At 38.5% G+C, this 27118-nt stretch overlaps 1 protein-coding gene across 1 annotated transcript in view; it reads left to right on the top strand.

Moving 5' to 3' along the window:
- Positions 1 to 27118, top strand: part of LOC124796013 (calcium-activated chloride channel regulator 1-like) — a 134203-nt gene that overhangs the window by 12573 nt on the left and 94512 nt on the right. Inside the window, exons 2-5 of the mRNA XM_047260096.1 lie at positions 3129 to 3258; positions 7536 to 7672; positions 14697 to 14844; positions 16439 to 16651. Coding sequence (XP_047116052.1) covers positions 3129 to 3258; positions 7536 to 7672; positions 14697 to 14844; positions 16439 to 16651 — 628 coding nt within the window. The remainder of the gene's footprint in view (positions 1 to 3128; positions 3259 to 7535; positions 7673 to 14696; positions 14845 to 16438; positions 16652 to 27118) is intronic.

Below are 27118 nucleotides of genomic sequence, written 5' to 3'. Positions count from 1 at the left end.
TGGCTCTATTGCAATAAACATAAACAAGACAGCTCATATGCTTCTGCCTGTTATCTACCTCTCCCTTCCTCATTGCTACTGTCCACTATGGTTACGCCTTTTTAGAAGATTCCAGAGTAGTAAGATTTACAATAATCTTTTTACCTATCATTTCTCGCACAGTTGGTTCCAGTTTTTCATGTCTAGGGGTCTGATTCTTGAAGCTGAAATTCTCACACTTTAGCTTCTCATGGTTCAAATTAATCTAAATAATTTTGAAGAATGTCGTTGCAGAATTTTTATTTTTATGATAATTTATTGTCTCACATTTTACTATATCACACTGCCTTTTGAATTTTCACATCAACAAAGCCAAAATGACATTGTTTGTCCAAAATACAAAAATACATTTGATCACATCCAAGGCATGCTTACTACTCCCTCACTCTGCAGTAATAACAGTATTCCAAAGGGTTTAAATTTTTCTTCGCAAATGAATTTCTGTTAGTTTAGATTATTATTTTATAAATGAAATAAACATAATAAACAGTACTAGATTGTGTAATTAATAATAGAAATTTTAAGTATGTCAAATATTTCGTAATTTCAAATGTTTCTAAAAAAAAAAAATTAAGTGTACATTCAGAGCCAGTACATCTCGATTGTAACAATGAAAATAAAGTAATTCATTTTCATGAATTTAGCATGAAATATCACAAACTGTGATAAAATTATATGAATTTTTGCAGAAAAACAGCTGGCACAATATTGACCTGTCTAAAATTCGAAAAATATTACTGGTATCGACTACTACTGTTGAGGAAAAGTAATGCTAGAGGAGGATGTCCCTTTACAAGCCTATCTCAAAATCATCCTGTCTACGTGGAGCCTTTGCAAATTGAAGGCAGAGAAGTTGAACTATCATTGGAAATATAGTTTTTGGGAGTATGGATTGACAGTTCACTCCAGTGGGACCATCATAGGACAAAACTGCTAAACAAGCTTGGCATACTGTGCTGCGCATTCAGAATACTCAGGCAGTCATGTGATATAAAAATAACAATAACTGTTTATCATTGGTTTGTGCACTCAAGAATAAAGGCATACATTCATCTGGTGAGTCAAAGATTAAGCAGAAGTCACAATGGGATGAGAAATGTGGGCAACCTACTTTTTAGCAAATACCGCTATCAATTAGAAATAAAAGCAGTACCTTCAGCAAGAAAGTTCAGGATTTGTTAATGAAATGTACTTTTTAATCTGTCAATGAGTACCTGAAGGCAAACTTGCATTAACTAGTGACCGTGTCCTCTCTTACACAAAATGTAAATCTTAAGAAAAACAAGTCCTAAAACATATTGTGTACACTGTGTTTGTTATTACTTTCTATGCTTGCCTTCCATTTTAGGAAAAATATCTGTTTGTCATTGTTTCATATAGCTATAAGAAATAATATGCTTGCACTCACAAGTAACATGATCTATTAAGGTATTACCCTGTATCTTCTGCGTTTTAGTATATTACAATAGATGCTGAGTCTATTTTCATTTCTGTATTGTAGCCATTGTTGTATTTGAAACCACATGTGTGTTGAATTTTCATGTATATTTTAGACTATTTAGCTGTTTAAGATAAATGTTAGGTTATTGCTTCATTACTTAAAATTTTCAGCTGTTTGCAAATGTAATATGTGAAAAACGTATTTAATATTTTTTCATCAGTCCCCTACCTTTGCGGTCACACAGTACAAGATTTCTGGGTTTCAAATAAACAAAAAGAAGTATTTTTTGAGACAGTGAATCTAAAGTAAATAAAGTATTTATTCAGAAAAAGCAGCGTGTAAGGATATTGTGTGAAACAGGTAACCATACCTCTTGTAGAAGTCTTTTTAAGGAGTCTGGAATTCTTACATGTACATTCCAGTAGATTAATCCCGAAAAACCTGAATTGGCAGATATTTGAGGATGGATGCCAACTATCTCATGAAAGCCGACTTACAAAGTTTCAAGAACCAATATTCACTGAAGAATCTAGGAATAAACTATAAGCTATATGTATTATTCCTCTGTGGAATGCAGAGACAAGATTACACAAATTACTGTAGGGGCTCGTGCGCTCCCCCCACCCACGCACCCACTCTCCCACACACACGCACGCACACACACACACACACACACACACAGTGGCATTTAGGCAGTCATTCTTCCTGCTCTTCATATATGAATGCTGATGTTTTGTGAGGGATCTTTCGATAAGATTCTGCTACAGTAGTCATTCAAGGATTGCACTGAAGGATTGATGAATAGCCCTTTTGACAGTCTAACTTGTTTCATCTAACATCTCTCTATATACATTCCTATGCTTTGATTTGCACCCTTTGAGCAGTAATCACAGTTTGTTTAAAGGTTTCTGTACAGAGGGAGTGTACTCTGCAGAATCACAAACAGTTACTGTACACTATGCAGAATCACAAACAGTTCTAAGTATATATCAGTCCAGTGCTTGGCCAACTGTTCTTCTAAACTTGAACCACAATTTCTCTAAATGCTCCTGTCAAGAGCTAAATAGTTCAAGTTCATCACTGAATATATCACTACTGCCTCTTTATCTAGTTTGATGAACATGTAAATTTTTCTTGTTATTTTAGGTATGCACCACAAATGGGATTCTGAACTAGCTGTTTTCAGAGGCATTTAGTATTGCTTTATCAATTACAAAGCCATAACTATTATAATTAATTGTTGGATTGCCCAAGCTGACTCATATTCAGCTTGAATTTATATCTTGGTGGATTTGAGTTTCTTGTCTATGTGACCTCCATTTCCCATTAGCCAATCCTTATAGCATATGCATTGATTTACCTCCAGAAGTTTCACTGCTATCAAATTTGGCAAAGTAGAGCATATGAAACTAAAATTCCATAGTATTTAATAATATGCAGGATGCAAGAAAGTGTAGATCTAATTAATTAACATTATGTTATTTGTTGGTATTGTGTATGTCTCACTTAGCCTGTATATTGTTTTGTTCTCCTTAGGAATATAAAGCTTCCAGGACTTAGTCTTTACATTAACAATTCAAAGATTAATATACAAGTAAATAGTAAATTTTATTTTGTCAATAAATGTAATGTTTTGTTATGTCTGCAGTGATTTTGCCCATCCACTGATAAACGTATCTTCTGTCAGTGAAAGATTAAAGGCAAAATTTCTGGATGCCATTCCCATCATAGCTGAAGGAGGGTGCTGCATTGGCTGTGCAGTGAAATGTGCTATCCAGGTATTAATGTTCTTAACATCTATAGTAAATGACTAAGTTTTTATGTGGGTGTCATCAAATTGATGTTTATTTCATACCAGTATGGTCTTATTTGAATCATAATGCTGCGAGAAGCTGAAACTTCTCACATAAACACTTTGTGTCAGGCCTAATTGCAGTTGTTATAATTTTATTGATCTATTTACTTTTATTTGATCCTACTTTATTACATTTGTACTGTGGTGCCTATGATGTAGGACAGTTCAACTTACCTAAAATTGGCAAATGTGATAATAATGTTTGGTACATTTTCTCTTAATTTAGATTTAAGTCTTAAAGTTATCTACATAATCTTTTAACTCTGGTGACTAAAGAAAAGGCCTGCAAAAATTTATGATGCATACAGTATATTTGGCAAAATCCAATATATACATACAGGTAATAAAAATATTCCTCATTATTTCCACATAAAATACTCTACACCATTAATTTCTTTCCATTAAGTAATCCTTGAGAAATCTGTGGAACGTCTTTGTTCGTATACTGTACTGTAGACTCACATTAAGACACTTTACAAATTGCACACCTGAGCACTGAGGGCCTTTTCGACAGCTCTCAGACTGTGTGGTATATTTCTCAGCTGGACTTTATTTCTTGTATCATATGAATGAATGTCTACATTTTTCCTAGTAATCTACTGGCATTGATTAACGAATTTCTTCTTCTGCACAAGTATATGGATGGAAGCATTAGTATTTTTAGATTATGGAAGGCAGTTCTCCATGAGTCAGTTTAGTTTTTATTCAGGACTGTCTTAATGGCCTCTGGCTACAAAAAGGGGGACACCACAGATGTCAATAATTACCAGCCAGTATCCTTGCTTACAGCATTTACAAAACTCTTTGTGAAAGTAATGTACTCAAAACTGGTTAGCCATCTCAACAGTAATGGGATACTTAGTAAATCACAGTTCGGATTTTTAAAATGCTGTTCCACTGAGACAGCAATATACAATTTCACTGTTCACATAATAGAATCTTTAAATAGTAAGATGTCACCAACAGAAATTTTCTGTGACTTGTCCAAAGCATTTGAATGTGTGAACCATGACATTATGTTACAGCAATTACAATTCTATGGTATAAATGCAATAGCATATGAGAGTTTTATGTCATACCTACAGAACAGGAAGTAAAAAGTTTCCTTTTATGGGTCAAGTGTTTTCAATAAGTTTGCCACTTCATCTAACTGGGGTGAAATTACATTAGGTGTTCCACAGGGTTCAATCATGGGTCTCCTTCTGTTCTTGATATATGTGAACGACCTCCCTTTCTACCTGAAACAGGAATCTGAACTGACACTGTTTGCTAATGATACAAGCATCATTATTAATCCAGTAAAAGAAACTCCAATTGAAAATGATACAAATAAGGTCTTTGTAAACGTCATTAATTGGTTTTCTGCAAATGGGCTTGCTCTAAACTTTGAAAAAACACAGAACATCCAATTTTCTGCTGCAAAAAGTACAGTTCCTTCCATAAATATAACACATCAACAGAAGTCAGTAGACAGGGTAGAGCATACTAAGTTTTTGGGTGTGCATATAGATGAGAATCTTAATTGGAAAATTCATATTTTGGATCTACTAAAGTGACTAGGTTCAGCAACTTTTGCAATCAGAATAATTGCCAATTTTGAGTATATAGAAATTAGTAAGATAACATACTTTGCATACTTTCACTCTCTGATGTCCTACGGAATAATATTTTGGGGTAACTCAACATTTAGACAAAAAGTATTCACTGCTCAAAAGAAAGTGGTTAGAATAATGTGTGGGGTTCATAGTTGCACATCTTTAGGGATCTTTTTAAAAGATTGGAAATTCTTACAACAGCCTCACAGTACATTTACTCACTAATAAAATTTGTTCTCAACAGCATAGACCAGTTTAAAAACAACAGTGACACTCATGATTATAATACCAGAAGAAAGAAAGACTTACACTATCATTTACTCAACCTATCTTTGGCACAGAAAGGGGTAAAATATGCTGCTATAAAAATTTTGACAAATTACCAGAGGAAATAAAATGTCTGACAGACAGCAGTAATAGCTTCAAAAATAAATTGAGATCATATCTCCTTGACAACTCCTTCTATACCACAGATGAATTCTTGAATAGGAATAAATAAATCTATAAATATAGTATATGCATTTTGTGTCATTTAAGGGAATGGGGTAAATAATAGAAATATTAATCTTTAACTCTGTATTATATATATAAGTCACATCATCTTTAAAGATGATGTGACTTACCAAATGAAAGTGCTGGCAGGTCGACAGACACACAAACAAACACAAACATACACACAAAATTCAAGCTTTCGCAACAAACTGTTGCCTCATCAGGAAAGAGGGAAGGAGAGGGAAAGACGAAAGGTGGGTTTTAAGGGAGAGGGTAAGGAGTCATTCCAGTCCCGGGAGCGGAAAGACTTACCTTAGGGGGAAAAAAGGACGGGTATACACTCGCACACACACACATATCCATCCACACATATACAGACACAAGCAGACATATTTAAAGACAAAGCTTTCAACTAGGCATTAACAAATGCCTAGTTGAAAGTAAGTTCCCCGACATACTAAAAATTTCTAGAGTTGTGCCCATATACAAAAAAGGGGAAAAGAACTGTCCCGCTAGTTACAGACCTATATCCATAACCCCAGTTTTTTCAAAAATTTTAGAAACAATTATGTATGAGCAAGTTAGTGCCTACTTGGGTAAACTAAATATAATTAGTGATAAGCAGTTTGGATTTAGGAAAGGTAAATCCACAACGGATGCAATGGACTCCCTCGTAAAATTAGTCCTAGATGTGTTCGAGGCTAGGGACTATGGCCAGGCTACATTTTGTGACCTGAGCAGAGCCTTTAACTGTGTAGAGCATGACACTGTGCTGAATAAGCTAGTTTACTATGGTTTTGATGACAACAGCATAAATATGTTCAGGTCTTTTCTAGAGAACCGTCAACAAGTTGTGTACATTGGTAGGGAGGAATCAAATTTGGTTAATGTTAGGTACGGAGTGCCTCAAGGGCCGGTGCTTGGACCTTTACTGTTTATACTAATGATTAATGACCTGCCCTTATTCATAAATTCTCATACAATATTGTATGCTGATGACACAACTTTTCTACATAAAAGCTCTGATCTAGGTACACTGAAAACACTGACCGAAAATAACCTTGCTCAGTCCTCATTATGGTTCAAAGCTAATGGCTTCTTGCTAAATGAAAACAAAACCCAGACACTTTACTTTAGCCTCAAAGAGATTCCTAACTACCAGGAATTAGAAACTGTTAAATTTTTAGGTGTTACTATTGACAATAAATTGACGTGGGAACCACACATTAAAAATATATTGGCTAGACTTTCAAGAGTTATTTATCTAATTAGAAATTTAAAAAGACATGTTCCCAATGACTATGTGAGATCAGCATATTTTGCCTTCTTCCAAAGCATAATCTCTTATGGAATTTTACTGTGGGGTAGTAGCTGTCATGTAAATGACATTTTACTTTTACAGAAGAAAGTAATAAGAATAATAATGGATTCTGATAAAGCAGAACATTGTAAACCTCTGTTTATTAAATTGCAGTGTCTTACAGTAGTAAACTTATTCATCTACAATGTTTTAATGTACATTAGAAACAATGTGTCTAATTTTGTGTTGAGAAGTGATATTCATACCCATAATACTAGAAACAGAACATCTGTAGACGTACCATATCATAGATTATCAAAATCGCATAACTCTTACCTAGTTGTTGGACTAAGGATGTTTAAGAGACTAAGTGCTGACTTTAAAGAACTGCCTGTAAATATCTTTAAAGCTAAATTATACAAGCTACTAGTGAACAATCCATTTTCACCATTGATGAATTCTTTTAAGATGAAAATTCTGTATTCTAACGTGTACCTATTGTAAACCAATTTACATCGCTATAGTAGTTTATGTAGAAATATATGCTCTTGACTTTGTCTATTGCTGTAATCAGCTGAACAACAATAAAATTATTATTATTATTATTATTATTATTATTATTATTATTATTATTATTATTATCATGCTTAAAGGCAGATTGTTAGCAAGTTTCATATTAGACTTTCTGAAGTTTGAGAAAATCTTATTAGCTTTTGGAGAAAGGAATATATGAGGAATTAATGTCAGCCTTTATACTAAATGAACAGAGTTTGCTTTTGGAAATCTATATTACATCATTTCTTTTCATTTCAGATGTTAGGAGCTGATGAAAAAGGCAGTACTGTTATTCTTATTACTGATGGAAGGAACACTGTACCAGGAGAAGATGTGAAAGATGTTTTAAGTCTAGTTTCCAGCACAAAGATTAAGATTAACACTATATCACTGGGGTAAGTAACAACATATGTGCCTGAATAAACCAAAATGTCTGTTCATAACTGTGATATTGAATTTTTATTAATGTAGTATTCAGAAACACGAGTATGTGGCAGCTGAATGTTGAACATATTACAGAAAGAATAATTGGCAAGTTCATTGACTACTTGCAGATTTTGCAACAATTAGATGTTAGTCCTTTATATTACTACTTATTTATTTACTTATTCTTACCTTTTGTGTCAGAAAATAAGTGCTTTATCATCAGCTTATAAAGAAAACATTGTTAAGAGTTATGCATGGTTTTCTCACTTAAAATGGTTGCCTAGTAATTTATGTGGTTTCTTTTTCTCCTCACTGGTGCATAGCACATAGGGCACTACCACTCACTGGCAAACATCAAAAGATCAGTTCACTGTGTTTGCATTTATAATTATTTATCATTGTGTTGTCTTGAAGGAAAGGATGCTAGCTTGCTTTGCATACTTTGTCTCTGTTATCACAAGGAATAATTTTCTGGGGCACCTGCTGCCTGTCAGTCACTCTCCCTACTGCTCCACTCCTACTTTCTGCCCTCACTCTCCCTACAAGACACAACCCCTCAGTCTAGTCGAGCAGTGCACACATGTCTGAAGTTTATCAAAGTTCACAGTCTTTTGTGTCTTTCTGCAACTCTGTGCTTCTGTTTTACTCATACTACTGCACTTCTTAAATTATTTAAATTAAATTAAATATTTATTCAACAGTCTTTGAGTTATTACATTTGATCACAATGATGTTTACTTCTTAATGTTATTTCTTGCTAACATCAAACTCAGTTTCATTTGAAATGGGATTTACTCAATAATAGTATAAAAATCTAAGTTTATTTTCCTTGACATCCAGGTTTCATATAGTGTTCCTCTATTCTATTCCCAATGTCGCATGCTCCCATGAGTCACATAGCTATGAATTTGGAATTCAAATTGAAAAGAAAAGTAGAAATATACTTGATTATCAAATATACTTGATTAGCAACCCTTCTACAAATTATCTAGGTTTAAAGATTGATGATTCTTGTTTGCTGCATGATGAGCAGCAATTTTTAATTGTAAGCAGGCCTGTGTTCTAAAAATGAAGACACCTGTTATTCTATGGTAAATATAAATGTGGTCAGGTAAATATTTAGGTAGCAACAGAAGACAAATGGATGTATTCAATACCACAAATTCCTGAATGCTATTTTCTGCAATAGAAACTCTTGTCCATAAAGAGTTGGAGCACTATTCCCAGCATCATCTGAGGAAGCTGTCCCAGCTACTTCTGTCCTATGCTCGCACAGGATTGCCTGTAGCCAAGAATGATCCTACCACTCTGATCCATCCTCTTTTTAAACCCAGCTTAGCTCCCCAGCCATGCCTTGCTGACTTATTCTGCTCTCCACATCCAAAAAATTTCCTCCCTCCTCCACGAAAGACACTACTTCTAACACCCATCCTGTAACATTGTTGTCAACCTTACTTCCAAAACTCTGGCCCCTGCAGAAGTCTCAGTACTTTGTATAGGCCTCACAGAAGTAAGACTAAGAACGTTGCTAGCTTTTGGACAAATCATTCTTCAGAGCTGTAGAGTATATGTACACAAACATATGTACATAAACCTGTAGAGCTATATTGTCTGAGCTGACTGCATTGTACTTGCACTGCAGCTGTATTGGAGTGAGAAGGCTATGTCAGTTGGTGTGGGTGAGGGAAGAAAGGAGGAAGAGATCAGAAGGGAGAAGAATGTGTGCTCTGGAGATATTAGCCTATAGAGTAATGAGTATAAAATACAATATCTCGCAAAAAAAGTGAAACATCCAGGACATGGTCACTGGCAATATATATTCTGCCATTCAGGGTTATGAAATAGTTTAGAGTTGCAATGCTCAGTGATAGCTATATAGGCCACCAGAGTGCAACAGTGTTGTTCACAATTAGTGTTATTTATGTGGTCTGATAGGGTATATATGGGGCACGGACGGTGTCACACATTGAGTGATCAGTATGAAGGATAAGGAGCTGCTGTGTACTCTTGTGAGACTGTGTGATCAGCACCTGGCAGCATTTAAAAGGGGCTTTGCTGTGTGTCTCCATTTGGCTGGCTGGCCGAATTGTGCAGTATCCAGATTTGTGGAGCATTTGGATGGGACAGTGACCTGATGTTAGACTGCATGGGAATCTGAGGCAGGCTTACTCATTGCAAGGTTCAAGTCAACCACATCTGACCGCCACAAGGGAGGGTAGATGTACTGTGCCCTAAGCACATCGTAACTCCTTCACATCTGCACCTGCCACCCAGGAACTAGTAATGGACTCCCTCTAACATTCTGTGTCATTCTGCATCATTGGTCAGAGACTAACAGCAGGTGGACTAGGGAATTACTGTCTCAAGCATAGGCTACCATTAACACCACAACAGAAAACGTCCTCATTTGGAATGGTGCTGTGGGAGGGCTGCATGGACTGATGATGAATGTCATCACATTGTGATCAGAAATGAATCCCAATTGTCTACTACCCCTAATGACCATCATTGTCGGCAAGTATGGTGGTGGTCTGAGAGGAGGTCTTGTTCCTCCAATGTTCTGGAGAGGCACAGGGGTGTTACTCCATGCATCAGTATCTGAGGAGCCAATGGGTAAGGCCTCAGTAATGACTGGTAGTGACTGAGGAAAGTTTGATGGCACAATGGTCTGTCACAGATATCCTGCATTACCTCCTCATTGTGGTGCCATTTTTTCAACAGACAGTGTTTGCCCACTTGGGGCATGTGGCTCTGTCAACTGTTTACTTGATACTGAGATGTTCTTGTGGCCAGCAAGGTTCTCAGGTCTGTCGATAGAATGTGTGGGGCTGGCTAAGACTTTTATTCTGATGATTTCAGCACCACTATCCAAGATATCAAGAACCAGTTACAACAGTTATGGGCCATCTTGCCACAGAAGAGGATACAACAGCTTTATTACACCCTCCCCAACCAAATCAGTGCAGGCATCAAGACCAGAGGGGGGAAGGGGGGGAGGGGAGGTGCAACATCATAATATCCCTTCTAGTCAAGTAACCTATGATGAACATTAATGCTGTAAAATGTATGCTGTTGGCTAAGTATGACAATAAACTCACTGATTATAAGAACTCGTAAGAATTTCAGTCATTTCACCTTTGAAGGACACCTTACAAGCAGAAGTTATATAATCAGTTATGACTGCTGTGCTATGCTCAATTTTGTGTGATTCACTTTTGTACAGTTTGTTCTTTAAACGTAGTACTCTCACATTCTACTTTGATGTATGTTCAGAGACAACTTGTTTACTGTATGTGTTCACAAGGAGCTGGACATGATAGTTTTCTGTGTAACATAGTTCCTTCTCTATAGTTAGATTTATGTGGTATCCTCCAGATCCCTTGCAATATTTCTTGATGTTGAATTGAGAATTTGGTGAAAATTTATGTACTCCTTTTAATTTTTATACACCAATCAACATTGGTATTATTATTGTGATATTTGTATGCTTTGCACATTAAATGTCTCACTCTATGCAAACAGATTTTTAATTGTACAGAATACTTCTCTAGGTACAGCACCAATATGAATTTTCCATTACTTGAAGTTACCTAGTTGTTTTGATGTATAACATAACTCGTGGTCTCCATTTAATCTGTAAAACCTGAATTACATTTCACTGTAATATGAGCAATATGTTTCTCTTTTTCTGTTGTATGATTCTGGAGTAAATTCTGTTATTGTTTTTTTTCTGTTGTGAGAATGACTACCTTAGTTCTTAGCTTACTGCTCAGAATCTATCACATGTCCACTAAAATCCCCTTGCACCATCTGCCATAACATGCATGTCTTACAATACCTGACATGTTTCTCAAAAATAAGATTCATATCCATATGAACAGTCTCATTCTGAAATTTGATAGCTGCACTTGATTTTCTATCTCGTTATACTTCCTGCTATAATCTGGTTGTTTACTCTACACATGCATTTTTAATTCAGAAAAGCTTGTAATATCGCCAGCATGAATTCCTTAGAAAAAATTATCTTAGTTTTCATGCCGTATTATGTTTAAATTATAACTGAAGCCTTTGACAACATTCTCCACTGCCACCTTTAGAAGCTGACTGTTGTAGTTGACTGTCAGCCATATTATGTCATCACCATGACATCTTGCAGCGGCCAAGGATTTACACAGGCTACTAGATATTATGTCAATGTCTGTGTTGTAGTGCCACCAACCTTGCTGGAAAGTAAACAGCTCAGTGTATTGCTGTGTAGCATCTCGGCATCAATCACCTGCTTCAGTGCATCACTAAGAGCATAGTAACTGTTTTGCTTCAGGATGTTGAAAACTTGATCCACATTGCTGTCTTAATGACAAAATTATGGTAACAAATGGATGGAGCAAGATTTGTGTCTCATCAAACATGAATATATGCTTGTTTGTGATGTGCTTAGAAACTGCTGATATTTTCCCGCTCACTGTACTTCATGTGGCATCAGTGATCAGTTGGGTGCACTGACACATCATCACATAAAATAATTTAAAAACTAGATACAAAAATACGTTTTGGCATGTTTTGTGGTGTTCATAAGGGTGTAGATCAGGGTTTCCCAAACATTTGCTTCGACAGAACATTTTGAAAATTCTGGTACTTTGATGGAATACCTTGTTTATTTTGAAGGTTAATAAAATTTTAAAAAATGAGAAAAATTTGTTTTTGTGAAGCACTTATTCACTTCCCATAAAACATCAATGTTTTATGGAGCACAGTTTCGGAAATCCTGGTGTAGACTGATGCAGCTGACAATGGGGAGGGGGAACACTTCTTTATGTATTCTTAAGTGAATCTATGTCCTGAGGCTACTGCTGTATGAGCAAAGATGGCTGTTAATTTAATATTCAGGTTTTTCAAGTAATTTATATTATGATTTGATAGCACATCCAAAAGATTTGAATGGAATTCTGCACATTGTTCCACCATTGTATGTGTAGCCCTTCAATATAATAATTCCTACACTCATGAGGAATACCACAAATTCCAGAAGCCTGAGATTGCCTTTACTGTGTATATCATATTATTTACCTTCTTGAGTGATCAGAAAATAGATTGGAAGCCTTATCTTACCAGAACCTTGCCTATTTTATTATAGCTTTGTTTGCTTCCAATGAGACTGATGGCATTGCTAACATCCCTTTATTACTTACTTTGATATCATCTCAGGTAACTGGTAAAATATTACCAAAATATCAATTTTGACAGTCAGCCATTGGGCCATGGAGAAAGTAATTACACTCCTGGAAATTGAAATAAGAACACCGTGAATTCATTGTCCCAGGAAGGGGAAACTTTATTGACACATTCCTGGGGTCAGATACATCACATGATCACACTGACAGAACCACAGGCACATAGACACAGGCAACAGAGCATGCACAATGTCGGCATTAGTACAGTGTATATCCACCTTTCGCAGCAATGCAGGCTGCTATTCTCCCATGGAGACGATCGTAGAGATGCTGGATGTAGTCCTGTGGAACGGCTTGCCATGCCATTTCCACCTGGCGCCTCAGTTGGAGCAGCGTTCGTGATGGACGTGCAGACCGCGTGAGACGACGCTTCATCCAGTCCCAAACATGCTCAATGGGGGACAGATCCGGAGATCTTGCTGGCCAGGGTAGTTGACTTACACCTTCTAGAGCACGTTGGGTGGCACGGAATACATGCGGACGTGCATTGTCCTGTTGGAACAGCAAGTTCCCTTGCCGGTCTAGGAATGGTAGAACGATGGGTTCGATGACGGTTTGGATGTACCGTGCACTATTCAGTGTCCCCTCGACGATCACCAGTGGTGTACGGCCAGTGTAGGAGATCGCTCCCCACACCATGATGCCGGGTGTTGGCCCTGTGTGCCTCGGTTGTATGCAGTCCTGATTGTGGCGCTCACCTGCACAGCACCAAACACGCATACGACCATCATTGGCACCAAGGCAGAAGCGACTCTCATCGCTGAAGACAACACGTCTCCATTCGTCCCTCCATTCACGCCTGTCGCGACACCACTGGAGGCGGGCTGCATGATGTTGGGGCGTGAGTGGAAGACGGCCTAACGGTGTGCGGGACCGTAGCCCAGCTTCATGGAGACGGTTGCGAATGGTCCTCGCCGATACCCCAGGAGCAACAGTGTCCCTAATTTGCTGGGAAGTGGTGGTGCGGTCCCCTATGGCAGTGCGTAGGATCCTACGGTCTTGGCGTGCATCCGTGCGTCGCTGCGGTCCGGTCCCAGGTCGACGGGCACGTGCACCTTCCGCCGACCACTGGCAACAACATCGATGTACTGTGGAGACCTCATGCCCCACGTGTTGAGCAATTTGGCGGTACGTCCACCCGGCCTCCCGCATGCCCACTATACGCCCTCGCTCAAAGTCCGTCAACTGCACATACGGTTCACGTCCACGCTGTCACGGCATGCTACCAGTGTTAAAGACTGCGATGGAGCTCCGTATGCCACGGCAAACTGGCTGACACTGACGGCGGCGGTGCACAAATGCTGCGCAGCTAGCGCCATTCGACGGCCAACAGCGCGGTTCCTGGTGTGTCCGCTGTGCCGTGCGTGTGATCATTGCTTGTACAGCCCTCTCGCAGTGTCCGGAGCAAGTATGGTGGGTCTGACACACCGGTGTCAATGTGTTCTTTTTTCCATTTCCAGGAGTGTATAAGCTTGTCATTGGAACCTAATATTAAAAGAAAACTAAGGGCATTTAGTCAAAAAATGCTGTGAAAAATTGTTTTTCCATACAACATGAAATTCTGATGTTAATCTTTATTAAAAAATTTTGAAATAGTAAATATTGACTCATGAAGTACATCAACCAGTAAATGCTGGAGATGGAGAGAAAAGTAATGGAAAACTGTGTGATATATATATAAAATGGGTTTCACATCAGCATTTATTTATTTTTTATGCCTCATACTCTATGGACTGTTAAGTTTTTTTCTTCTACTTGTCAGTGATGCAGCAGATGATCTGGAGCACTTAGCTTGGACAACAGGAGGAAGAACTTATTCTGTGCAAGATCAGCAGGGGCTACTGATGCTAACTGGTGCACTTTTTGATTCATTAAATGGTGTTCTTGGGAAAACTTTACAAATTGCGAATGTAAGTGCATATTAGAAACTATTTTTTATATTATAATTGTGGTTTAGTGCTTTCTGTGTCATAATTATGTTATTATAGTTTTTCAGTAATCAAAATCAACATTAAAATTTTATCTGGATCCAAAAGAATTTTAAATCAGAAATCATTTTATCAACACTACTGACATTATGATAAAACCAGTAAATAAAAAGCAAAATTGAAATGGTATCCATGGGCCAAAGATTCTCCCAATTGAATTTATAAAGCAATAGTGGACCAATGTCAATATAGAGATGGCTGTACCTTATTTGTGATTCCTGAAACAAAAAAATTATTTCTATTGGTTGCAGAGGGAAGAAGTTTATTCACAAGAAAATTACACATATGGAATGAAATGAATAAATATCTAGTTACAGAACAGCATTCATAAATAGAGACTGATGACAACCTTTCAGAAGCAGTTGAAAAGGTGCTGTTAATACATAGATGTAAATGTTTGATAAAAACGTGTTACAGAAGACTCAGTGCAATATGTGTCAAAATATACTTCTCAAAGAAACTGTAAAATGAAATAAATAAAAAAATAAGAAGTTGTACAGACTGTAGAAAGTGTAGAGGGGAGGGTGATGAAGAGACAGAAACTCATGGAAAGCAAACGAAAGAGAAGTAGTGGAGGACAGAATAAGATGTGGTGGATTGAAAAGACAGGACTCAGAAGAAATAAAAGATCCTACCAACAGAAGAGATTAATAATTTTTAGTCTGTATAGATTATGAGAATTATGTATTATAGCTTTTCTATTACATGATTCATATTCCAAAGATTAATACAATATAAGAAAGACAATACATGATTCCAATCACCTGCATAGGCATAAATATATTGATATCTTATTTCAGTGGAACTGTAAATACAGCTCAGAACTATATATTCCCAAAACAGTAGTCCAGCTGGCTCCAAGTAATGTATGTACTGGATAAGTTGCAAATAGTCTTTCCAGTGTCTCACATAAATTTTGTTAGAGATGTAAACAACTGCCATTAGAATACTCTTAACTTTTCACATTTTTTTGTTTTGGCTTGGGAGCTTTCATAACTTTGGTGAGTAAAACCATTCCATTCATCTTTCTTGTAATATGTAACATAAATGATGAGCACAATATGGAACAATGATCTAATTTCTTCTCTTACAAGCACCTATTAAAATAGGTCATTAAAAGTTTCTTTATTGGAAAGACAGCTATCCACTTATCTGGTAATTGGCTGAATATAAATAGAGGTGAAGAATGAAAATAAAATAAAACCAAATCTTGAACAGTCTGCTCCAATCCTAGAGATGGAAAATTAAAAGTAAAATAATTCACATGATGGTGCACCAGAGTACTGCATGGATAATGGAAACTCCACTTCTACAGAAAGCATACATCTGCTATGAAACCAATACAAGAAGGAATTTTAATATGCTACAATTTTGACGAAAAGTCAATATCTGTTTTTCAGAAAAAAACTTAGTAATCTGAAGAATTATTTCTTGTCAATAGACAGTAATCAGTTTATGTTTATTTTAAGCCTATTTTAGTTTTTACTGTGTAATGTGAAAATTTAATTCTTTGCAGGTATTTGAGGCAGAAATCTCTAATAAGGACAAAAAAATTCACAATGATTTTGTTATTGACTCTGCTTTACCTATACCAACATTGAGTATTTACTATGGACCAGAGCAGGGCCTTGATGAACTGGTACTGAATTCTTCTGAGTCATATATGATGACCAAGGACTTTGAAGAATGGGATAAAAGCAATAGATATTTGGCACAAACTCTCCAAGAGGTACTACTTCATATTTTATACTCTTCTGACTGATGTTAGGTATGTTGCTCTTTGTGACAAAAATTGCAAGTACGAGAGGTAGTCCTGATGGAAATAGAGGTAGTTCTGATGGAAAAAGAGCACATAAATAATTTGGTAGATTATATACATATACCAAAAACAGTACAATAAATGTAATACACATTTAACATACAAACATTTGTTAAACTAAGTAAAATCCTGAAACCTGGCCAGAGCTGTTGGAGATAGCAGTCTTGTGTGCACGGGGTGTGCTTGCTTGTGTGAATTTGTATGTGTTTTGTTTCCTCAAGAAGGCTCTGGGCAAAAGCTAAACAAGCAACTGTCTTTTTGTTGTGTTTGTCTGCAACTCAACATGTCATCTCTATTATGATTAGCTGTTGATCCTTTTCATGTGCTCTTTTTCCATCAGAACTACCTCTATTTCCATCAGGACTACCTCTTGTACTTGCAATTTTTGTCACAAAGAGCAACATACCTAACATATATATAAAAACAAAGATGAGGTGACTTACCGAACAAAAGCGCTGGCAGGTCGATAGACACACAAACAAACACAAACATACACACAAAATTCAAGCTTTCGCAACAGACTGTTGCCTCATCAGGAAAGAGGGAAGGAGAGGGGAAGACAAAAGGAAGTGGGTTTTAAGGGAGAGGGTAAGGAGTCATTCCAATCCCGGGAGCGGAAAGACTTACCTTAGGGGGAAAAAAGGACAGGTATACACTCGCACACACGCACATATCCATCCACACATACAGACACAAGCAGACATATTGAAATATTGAAATATGTCTGCTTGTATCTGTATGTGTGGATGGATATGTGCGTGTGTGCGAGTGTATACCTGTCCTTTTTTCCCCCTAAGGTAAGTCTTTCCGCTCCCGGGATTGGAATGACTCCTTACCCTCTCCCTTAAAACCCACTTCCTTTCGTCTTCCCCTCTCCTTCCCTCTTTCCTGATGAGGCAACAGTCTGTTGCGAAAGCTTGAATTTTGTGTGTATGTTTGTGTTTGTTTGTGTGTCTATCGACCTGCCTGCGCTTTTGTTCGGTAAGTCACCTCATCTTTGTTTTTATATATAATTTTTCCCACGTGGAATGTTTCTTTCCATTATATATATATATATATATATGGCAAGAGATTTGATTTGCTTATTCCATTGTTTGTATTCCACCCTAGATATTTCAGTTCTTCAAAAATATGGATGAATGCATGGACCAAAACTTTGGAGTAATGCAGTTTACAACATGATAGCTGACAATATAGTTCTACAAACAGAGGGTAGATTTGAAATCCTTAACCCATTTCTTTGTGATCTTATCATGTAAAAAACTTACAGAGTTATATTTACTGTCCTTGCATCTGAGTAACTGTATAAAAAGTACAGTACCTCTGATCTTCTCAGGCTAAGGAAAGAACTTTATTAATTTCCAGACTAGACTAGGCTGGCAATCTCTTCTATCATTTACTATGTTAATTTAAAAACCTATACTTAGAAATAGCTCTGCTTAATGTTTGTAAGTTGGCATCAGTAATTATAGCTGTCTTGTGTACAAAACCGTCTATATAAAGATTATTATTGTCTCACATCTGATTAGATCATTCTAGACTAGATATGTTGGAAAAGATAGAAACATTTCATATCAGAGTCAAAAATGTGCTTCAGGTTTGGCACTACTGCCCATAGAAAATGCATCCTTCCTTCAGTTTGTGAGGATCCAATATCTTCCTATGTCAATATGTTTGTTATTCTATGTGACATTTGTTGTAAATTTACCAATTAACTGCATCACAGATTATGAACTATGTTGCTGCAGCTACCACTGTTTTAGCTGAGTTCAGGTTTCAAAGTAACTGTTGCCCACTGACAATGTGTTCTAATATAGTGATTGTTGTTGCTTTGGGCAAGCATTTTGTGTGGCTCAGTAGTTGCAGTATAGAGTTGGCTAGAGCAGAATGATATAATGAGTCTTCAATTTTGTGTGACAGGTTAAGGCCCGGTCAGGTTCTCTACAAAGTAGAGCACCCACAAGTGCAGTGAGTGATTAAGATGAAATAGTGCAACAGTCTAAATTACAAGTTATTTGTGCAAAACATTAGCCAATTGTAAGACGAGTTTTTTTCCAAATTCGTCATTCAAAAAATACAGGGTCAGCCTATATTCCCAGATTAAACAATTTCTGCTGAGGTTAACATTTGTATGTTGTTTAATAGAGTATGTAGGAGTCGTCTTACATTCACAGATGGAGCTTTCACACTGAGGTCACATACAAATTTATTTGAAAGAACTCAGATGGGCTGGGAAAAGTTCAAGATTTCCTGATACACAGAAGCACTCAATACAGTATTAACATCATTTGAACAATCATGTGACATTTGACTTGCACAGCACTAGTGAAAGGGATGTGCAAGAAAGTATGAACTAGCCACTGTAACAGTCTACTGCTCTGCTTCAAACATGAAAATTTTGAAACAGGAGGAAATAGCATTAAATTCTGTTATCTTGCAAACTCTTAATGTGTTTGAACAGGTTTACAGTAAAAGTTCTCCTATGTGTATGGATATCATAATTATACAAACATTAATGCTGCTTTTTAAGTAAAAGTAACATTCAAACCCAAAATGTTGTCCTTCAAAAACCACTACTTTAGTGCCTAGCTGTCTCAGAGCATCAAGACAATATAGCTGTGTATTCTGAAGACAAAAGTTTGGAAGTTAAGCTACTATGTTATACTTCTTGTTTTTGTGTGTATCTACCTCTCAATGGTTCAAGTGTGTAGTGTGTGATTATCTCCACATTTTTATTTAGCAGAAGGACTGTCTTAAAAAGACACTATTCTCTAAAGTTTACTATTGCTGCAGCAGTCATATCCCAGTGGAAGAACCAGGTGCAATACATGTCCAGAGCACCCACCTAGCACATTCTATTCCAGACTTCATCATCAGTATCTCCTATCCTAACAGATGCAGGATCACATGTGAAAGCATTCATATCAGCCATGTTGTAACTTTTGAATAGCCTTTTATGGAAGCCAAGACCACCAACCAACAATCCATCTGAATGAATAACCACCACCAAATTGTTACCAAGAGCAGTTTCAGCCACCGAGTGGAAGAACATACTGCTTGGAACAACATGCTCAACTTCACTGGTTGGATATTCTCCCCTCAATACCAATTTCTCTGAACTACATTGATCATAGTTATCTATAACACATCCTTTGATCATGCAATTGACTTGAATTCACTCTCCTGTAAAACTACCTCATTCCAAAAGCATAACAAGAGATCACAGTTATGATCTGTGAACATTCAAGTAATTAAACTGAACTCCACTAGTCATTAGCCTCTGTTTCACATCCATCTCCACCTCTGCCCCATGCCTTCTTCTACAGCCGGTCAATCTATGCTCACATTTTTCTCTCTGCAGTCTTCCCTCACATACCACTCATCCACCATATTGTGTGTCACTTTCATCTTCCCATACCAGCACCAGCATGAGTTTACCAGTGTTACACTCCTATTCCATTCTTTTGCTACCTCTTCCTACTAGCTCTTAGCCACACCACCTTTGCCTTCCTAACCTTCCTTCTCTCATCTGCCTTACTTGACACAACACTACACCCAATAGAACTGCAGTACCAGGATAGTGTGATGGGTGGGAACAGTGTAGTCATGCATGAATATTTGTTTATGTGCATGTGTATTTTGTATTAGTCTGCACTGGAGAAGAACATTGATCAAAAGCTCAGCAGTGTGTGTCAACATTGTTTATGTTTTAGTCAGCCACTCAATACCTCAACTATATGATGAGTGGTTTGCTTTACTCTTTCAGTTATTTTTATTCCACACAAGATTTTCCCAGTATTATGTTTTCTGCTTAAATGTCTCAGTCGTTAATATGCACCATCTAGAGGAGATGGTGAGTCACTGCCAGGCACAATAAGCAGACTGCTATAATATTAAGCTTTCAGCCAAGAAACCTTCTTCCAAAACAGAAAACACACACACATTCAGACATGTGCACAACTCACTCACAAATGACCACTGTCTACATTTATGTCATACTCTACAAGCCACCTAATGGTGTGTGGTGGAGCGTACTTCTGGTACCACTAACTGATCCCATCTTCCCTATTCCACATGCAAAAGGTGCAAGGGAAGAATGATTGTCAGTAAGCCTCTATGTAAGCTCTCATTTCTGGAATCCATCTGCTGTGGCCAGACTGAAACTGTGCCTCATTGGAGCAGCAATGAGGAAGTTTAGGGCAAGAAGGGGGATGGATAGCAGAGTTGGGGTGGTGAAAGGTGCATGCTGTCTGTGTCAGCATGCAGGGATGTGATAGGAAGAAGGTAGGGCTGCTAGCTGCATTTGGGAGGTTTGGGGGAGGGAAGGATTGAAAAGGGGCATGGAAAAGCAGAGAGTAGACAAGGGAAAAATGCAGGTGTGTTTGTGGAATAGAAGGCTGTGTAGTGTTAGAGTGGCAGCAGGGAAGAGGATAGAAAGATGGAGGACAGGGACAAGCAAAGATTGAGGCCAAGGTGATTACAGGAATGTAATGTATATTGCAGGAGGACTTCCCACCTGCACTATTCAGAAAAGCTGGTGTTGGCAGGATCCAGATCATATAACATGTCCTGTGAAGCAGCCAATGAAATGAAGCACATCTTACTGGGCCGCATTTTCAGCATCTGGATGGTCCAGCTGTCTCTTCATCACAATTTGTCAGTGGCCATTCATGTGGACAGACAACTTATTACTTGTCGTACCCACATAGAGAGCTTTCGTGGGGTGGGAGATGCCTTTGACTGGTATAGGTGGTGGGAGGATGTATGTGACAGATCTTGCATCTAGGTCTATTGCAGGGATTATGATCCATGAGGCAAGGGGTTGGAAGCAGGAGTGGATTAGGGATGGACAAGGATATAGCATAGGTTTCGTAGATGGCAGAATACCACTGTGTGGAGAGTGGGAAGGATAATAGGATAATAGGTAGGATGTTCCTCATTTCAGGTTGTGACTAGAGGTAGTTGAAACCATGGCAGGGAATGTGATTTAGTTGTTCCAATCATGGGTGGGTCTGAATCATGGAGGAGAGCTCTTTTGTAGCCAGCCAGTGGGATTTCAGGAGGTGGTGGTTGACTGGAGATATAAGACATGGGAGATCTGTTTCTGCACAAGACTGGGAGGGTAATTTAGATCTGTGAAGGCCTCAGTGAGGCCTTTGTTATATTTGGAGTGGGACTGCTTGTCACTACACATGCAATGGCTAGGCTTTATGGACAGGACTTCTTGGTATAGTATAGATATCAGCTGTCAAGGAGCCTTTCTGGATGTGGCAACATCAAGGAAGGTGGCTCATTGGGTAGAAGAGGGGCAGGTGAAGCAAATGGAGGAGATGTTGAGGCTCTGGAGGAGTGTGGATAGTGTGTCCCCAGCCTCAGCCCAGATCACAAATCTGAACCAGGTGAGGCATTTGGGATTCTCGGTGGTTAGGAAGTGATAGGGGCAGGAGAGATGCGAGCTCATGGGAGGGGTTCAAGGATGGGCCTAAGGATTTGAGACAGGGCTGGAATGGGGTCACTGTAGCAAGGTTTGTAGGCGGACTGATCTGACTGCTGGTGGAGTTCCTCCACCAGGTAATCTCTCTGGTTCAAAATCACAGTGGTGGAGCCTTTATCAGTAGGTAAGCTCTACCATCTGGTGAGCAAGATGTATGAAACAGGCGAAATACCCTCAGACCTCAAGAAGAATATAATAATTCCAATCCCAAAGAAAGCAGGTGTTGACAGATGTGAAAATTACCGAACTATCAGCTTAATAAGTCACAGCTGCAAAATACTAACACGAATTCTTTACAGACGAATGGAAAAACTAGTAGAAGCCAACCTCAGGGAAGATCAGTTTGGATTCCGTAGAAACACTGGAACACGTGAGGCAATACTGACCTTACGACTTATCTTAGAAGAAAGATTAAGGAAAGGCAAACCTACGTTTCTAGCATTTGTAGACTTTGAGAAAGCTTTTGACAATGTTGACTGGAATACTCTCTTTCAAATTCTGAAGATGGCAGGTGTAAAATACAGGGAGCGAAAGGCTATTTACAATTTGTACAGAAACCAGATGGCAGTTATAAGAGTCGAGGGACATGAAAGGGAAGCAGTGGTTGGGAAGGGAGTAAGACAGGGTTGTAGCCTCTCCCCGATGTTGTTCAATCTGTATATTGAGCAAGCAGTAAAGAAAACAAAAGAAAAATTCGAAGTAGGTATTAAAATTCATGGAGAAGAAATAAAAACTTTGAGGTTCACTGATGACATTGTAATTCTGTCAGAGACAGCAAAGGACTTGCAAGAGCAGTTGAATGGAATGGACAGTGTCTTGAAAGGAGGATATAAGATGAACATCAACAAAAGCAAAACAAGGATAATGGAATGTAGTCTAATTAAGTTGGGTGATGCTGAGGGAATTAGATTAGGAAATGAGGCACTTAAAGTAGTAAAGGAGTTTTGCTATTTGGGGAGCAAAATAACTGATGATGGTCGAAGTAGAGGGGATATAAAATGTAGGCTGGCAATGGCAAGGAAAGCGTTTCTGAAGAAGAGAAATTTGTTAACATCCAGTATTGATTTAAGTGTCAGGAAGTCATTTCTGAAAGTATTCGTATGGAGTGTAGCCATGTATGGAAGTGAAACATGGACAATAAATAGTTTGGACAAGAAGAGAATAGAAGCTTTCGAAATGTGGTGCTACAGAAGAATGCTGAAGATTAGATGGGTAGATCACATAACTAATGAGGAAGTATTGAATAGGATTGGGGAGAAAAGAAGTTTGTGGCACAACTTGACCAGAAGAAGGGATCGGTTGGTAGGACATGTTCTGAGGCATCAAGGGATCACCAATTTAGTATTGGAGGGCAGCGTGGAGGGTAAAAATCGTAGAGGGAGACCAAGAGATGAATACACTAAGCAGATTCAGAAGGATGTAGGTTGCAGTAGGTACTGGGAGATGAAAAAGCTTGCACAGGATAGAGTAGCATGGAGAGCTGCATCAAACCAGTCTCAGGACTGAAGACCACAACAACAACAACAAGCTTATAAGGTCAGGATTAGTTTTTAGTGGATGGATTGCTGTTCTTTCTGAAAATTTAAGGCTATTTTCCATTTTGAGAGATTAATTATGGTGTTACAAGTTTGAAGATTAAGAAACTCTGGGATGTTAACAGGGGATGATTTCAGTGTGGCAGGAACCGATTATAGTTGTATAGAGGAGTGAACTGAGACAGGCAGAGTTCAATATTGGTTTTGGGTTGATTCTAATTATTAGGGTTGGTGGTGAAAAAGTGATTCCACTGTAGTGACCAGGAGACTGAGAGAAGGTGTTGTACACACTGCTCTAGTCCTGGAGGGCAAGAGTTTCAGTATGAGAGATGGGATACAGGAATTTGGGATTGCAGAGCAGGAGAATCTTAAAGATGGAGAGGAGGTAATGGAAGGAGGTTTGGGCCTGGTTTACATGGTTCTGAGGGACTAGGTTGGTGAGGGCTATGGAATGATGGAATTTGAACAGATAGAGGTCATTGAGGAAGGAGGGGTTGCAGCCAGAGATGGGTAATCTGATGGTCAGGCCATTTGGGGGGGGGGGGGGGTTCCATGAACTAGGGAACAACACAGGAATGGTATGTTGATCTGAGTAATGCCTAGCAATAGTGAAACTTTTCTGTATTGGCACAGATGAAAGGAGCAAGCCCAAAATACATGGGAAAAACTCACAAAAAAGATGGACCAGATAAAATATGGTGAAAAAGATGAAACCTGAGGAAGTAGGGCTGATAGTGAAAGGTGAAACAAACTAAAACTGACATGTAAACATGATGAGATCAAAGAGAAAAATAAATAAAAAGGCAGTAATAGTGGTATACAGGTCAGTGGGTGGATAACATTCCATCCTGGACCTTCCATTGTTTAATTCTTAATGTGCTATAATTATAAAAATTTAAGAGAGACTAAATGCATTATATCATTCCTTGCTAACTGCTTTAATGATGACACAAGGCAATATGAAATGTGGTGTCATCAATGCCGCACCATGGCGCCTGCCACCAAGCGACCGCAGGTCACATGTCACACAACCCAAGACCAGCAGTGCCTGGGTCATGTGCAGTGCCACCTAGCCAGACAGCACAGGGATGGCTCCTGTAAATAGCTGTCTCTGAAGTATTGCAGCAATACCTGGCTGGTGTGCCCTCATGAAGTAGCTGCACCCTTGCACTGCTCCAATCATGCTGTGCCACGTCACCCACGTCACTACAATCTCATTGATAGTGGGCGTATTCCTATGCTGCCAGGGCTTCATAAGAGCATACAGCATGGGCTTCATAAGAGCATACAGCACCACGTTCAGGCAGTCTCATCCTTGATTATGCTATTGTTGTTGCCAAGACGCCACAACTCTTGGGTCGCTCTCTACTGGACTTTGACTCTGCTCGGAACTGGAGTATTCAGGAATTTCTTCTACTGAGGTTTCTGATCAGTATCATCCATGGACTTTGTTAATCACTGTCCCAGTGACAGCATAAGTCTCATCACTGAAGTTTTAAATCTTCATTGGTAGAGGAATAATTTGTGTTGATTACTCACATTTTCTGTTATTATTCTACTTCACTTCATGGATACAACATGAACCTGCAGTGGTAGGCCATGTGGCAATGGGCTCATTACTGCCTGCCATTAGACAGGGTGTCCCATTTATCTTGACCACCCTAAATTACTGTTTGTCCAGATGCAAATTACAAAATATTTCAAGGAAATGTTCTTTAGCCATCAGGGGGACATCAATGAGCATGATTGCCTTTGTTGTAGCTTTGTTTTTTTACAAAGTTATGAACAGCAGTATGACTTTTTTTAATGGCACCCTGTATTTTTTACTCAGTAACTAATTTCCTCTCCTAAAGACCTATTCAAAAATGTATCACTGCTACAGTCTGGAACCGCGCGACCCCTACGGACGCAGGTTCGAATCCTGCATCAGGCACAGATGTGTGTGATGTCCTTAGGTTAGTTAGGTTTAAGTAGTTCTAAGTTCTAGGGGACTGATGACCTCAGAAGTTAAGTCCCATAGTGCTCAGAGCCCATCCATGTGATTCAAACTGATCTGCACTCCCTCCTAAAAAAACCTCAGGCCTCTCACAGTGACTTAGACCTCAAGCCATAGAACTTATTACCCCACCCAAACCATGCACCCTGATCTTTTACATTCTTCCTAAGATCCACAAACCCAGTCGTCCTGGTCATCCAATAGTTGCTGGCTTCAAAGCACCCACCAAACATATATCTGCCTTAGTTGATGAACACCTGCAACTTGTAGTACAAAGATACCAACTATTTCATAGATCATTTGAAATCTGTGCCTGTCCCACTCTCACCACACACCTTGCTTGTCACCATTGATGCCATCTCCCTCGATACCAATATCCCCCACATGCATGGTCTGTCTGCTGCTGAACATTTCCTCAGTCAATGTCCACTTGATCCTGAGCCTATGACATCCTTCTTCTCACCTTAAACAACTTTATACTTACTAACAATTACTTCACATTTGAGGGACAGACATACAAACAGATCAGGGGTTCGGCCATGGGAACCAGGATGGCTCCGTCCGATGCCAACCTCCTCAAGGGTCACTTGGAGGTGGCTTTCCTGGGATCCATAAGTCTTGAGCCCCTGGTTTGTTTGAGATACATTTATGACATCTTTTCCATATGGACTCATGGTAAGGCTGATCTGTTAAAATTCTTGGAATCTCTAAATACCTTCTCCTAATTAAATTTCACATAGTCCTATTCTGAATCCCATGCCACTTTCCTTGATGTTGGTCTCATCCTCACCGAAGACCAGCTACACACTTCTGTCCACATCAAACCTGCTAACAAACAACAGTTACCTTTTGACAGTTGCCATCCTTTCCATGTCAAATGTTCCCTCCCAAACAGCCTTGGCATTCAAGGCAAACATATTTGTTCATATGAAGACTCTTTATAGCAATACACCACCACTCTCACATCAGCTTTCAATGGATGTAATTATCCCAGCAGCCTAGTTCAAAAGCAGATTTCCCCGGCCATCACATCCAGTCCTGGTATTGCACATGCATGTGAACAGTATGTGTGTGAACATTTTTTTCGCAACCTTCTCTGGGTACAAGCAACTGTTGGTATTCTGCACATTGTTAGTCTAAATCACTAAACAGAACAGTAAATGACACTTGATCATAAATAAAATGTGAATGTTTTAAATGGATACAACCCAAAAATATTTGTTTCCATCAGTGAAGCAACTAAAACAATTGTTATAATGTAATTTGAAAGGTAAGGAATCTACCCACCAAGAGGTGGCAGGAGAAAAAACTTATAAAGGTATTGAAATTTGGAAGCTCTGGCTTTTTCTTCT

The sequence above is a fragment of the Schistocerca piceifrons genome, chromosome 4, assembly GCF_021461385.2.
Source record: "Schistocerca piceifrons isolate TAMUIC-IGC-003096 chromosome 4, iqSchPice1.1, whole genome shotgun sequence".
Taxonomy (NCBI): domain Eukaryota; kingdom Metazoa; phylum Arthropoda; class Insecta; order Orthoptera; family Acrididae; genus Schistocerca; species Schistocerca piceifrons.
This window is presented reverse-complemented; position numbering and strand designations above follow the sequence as displayed.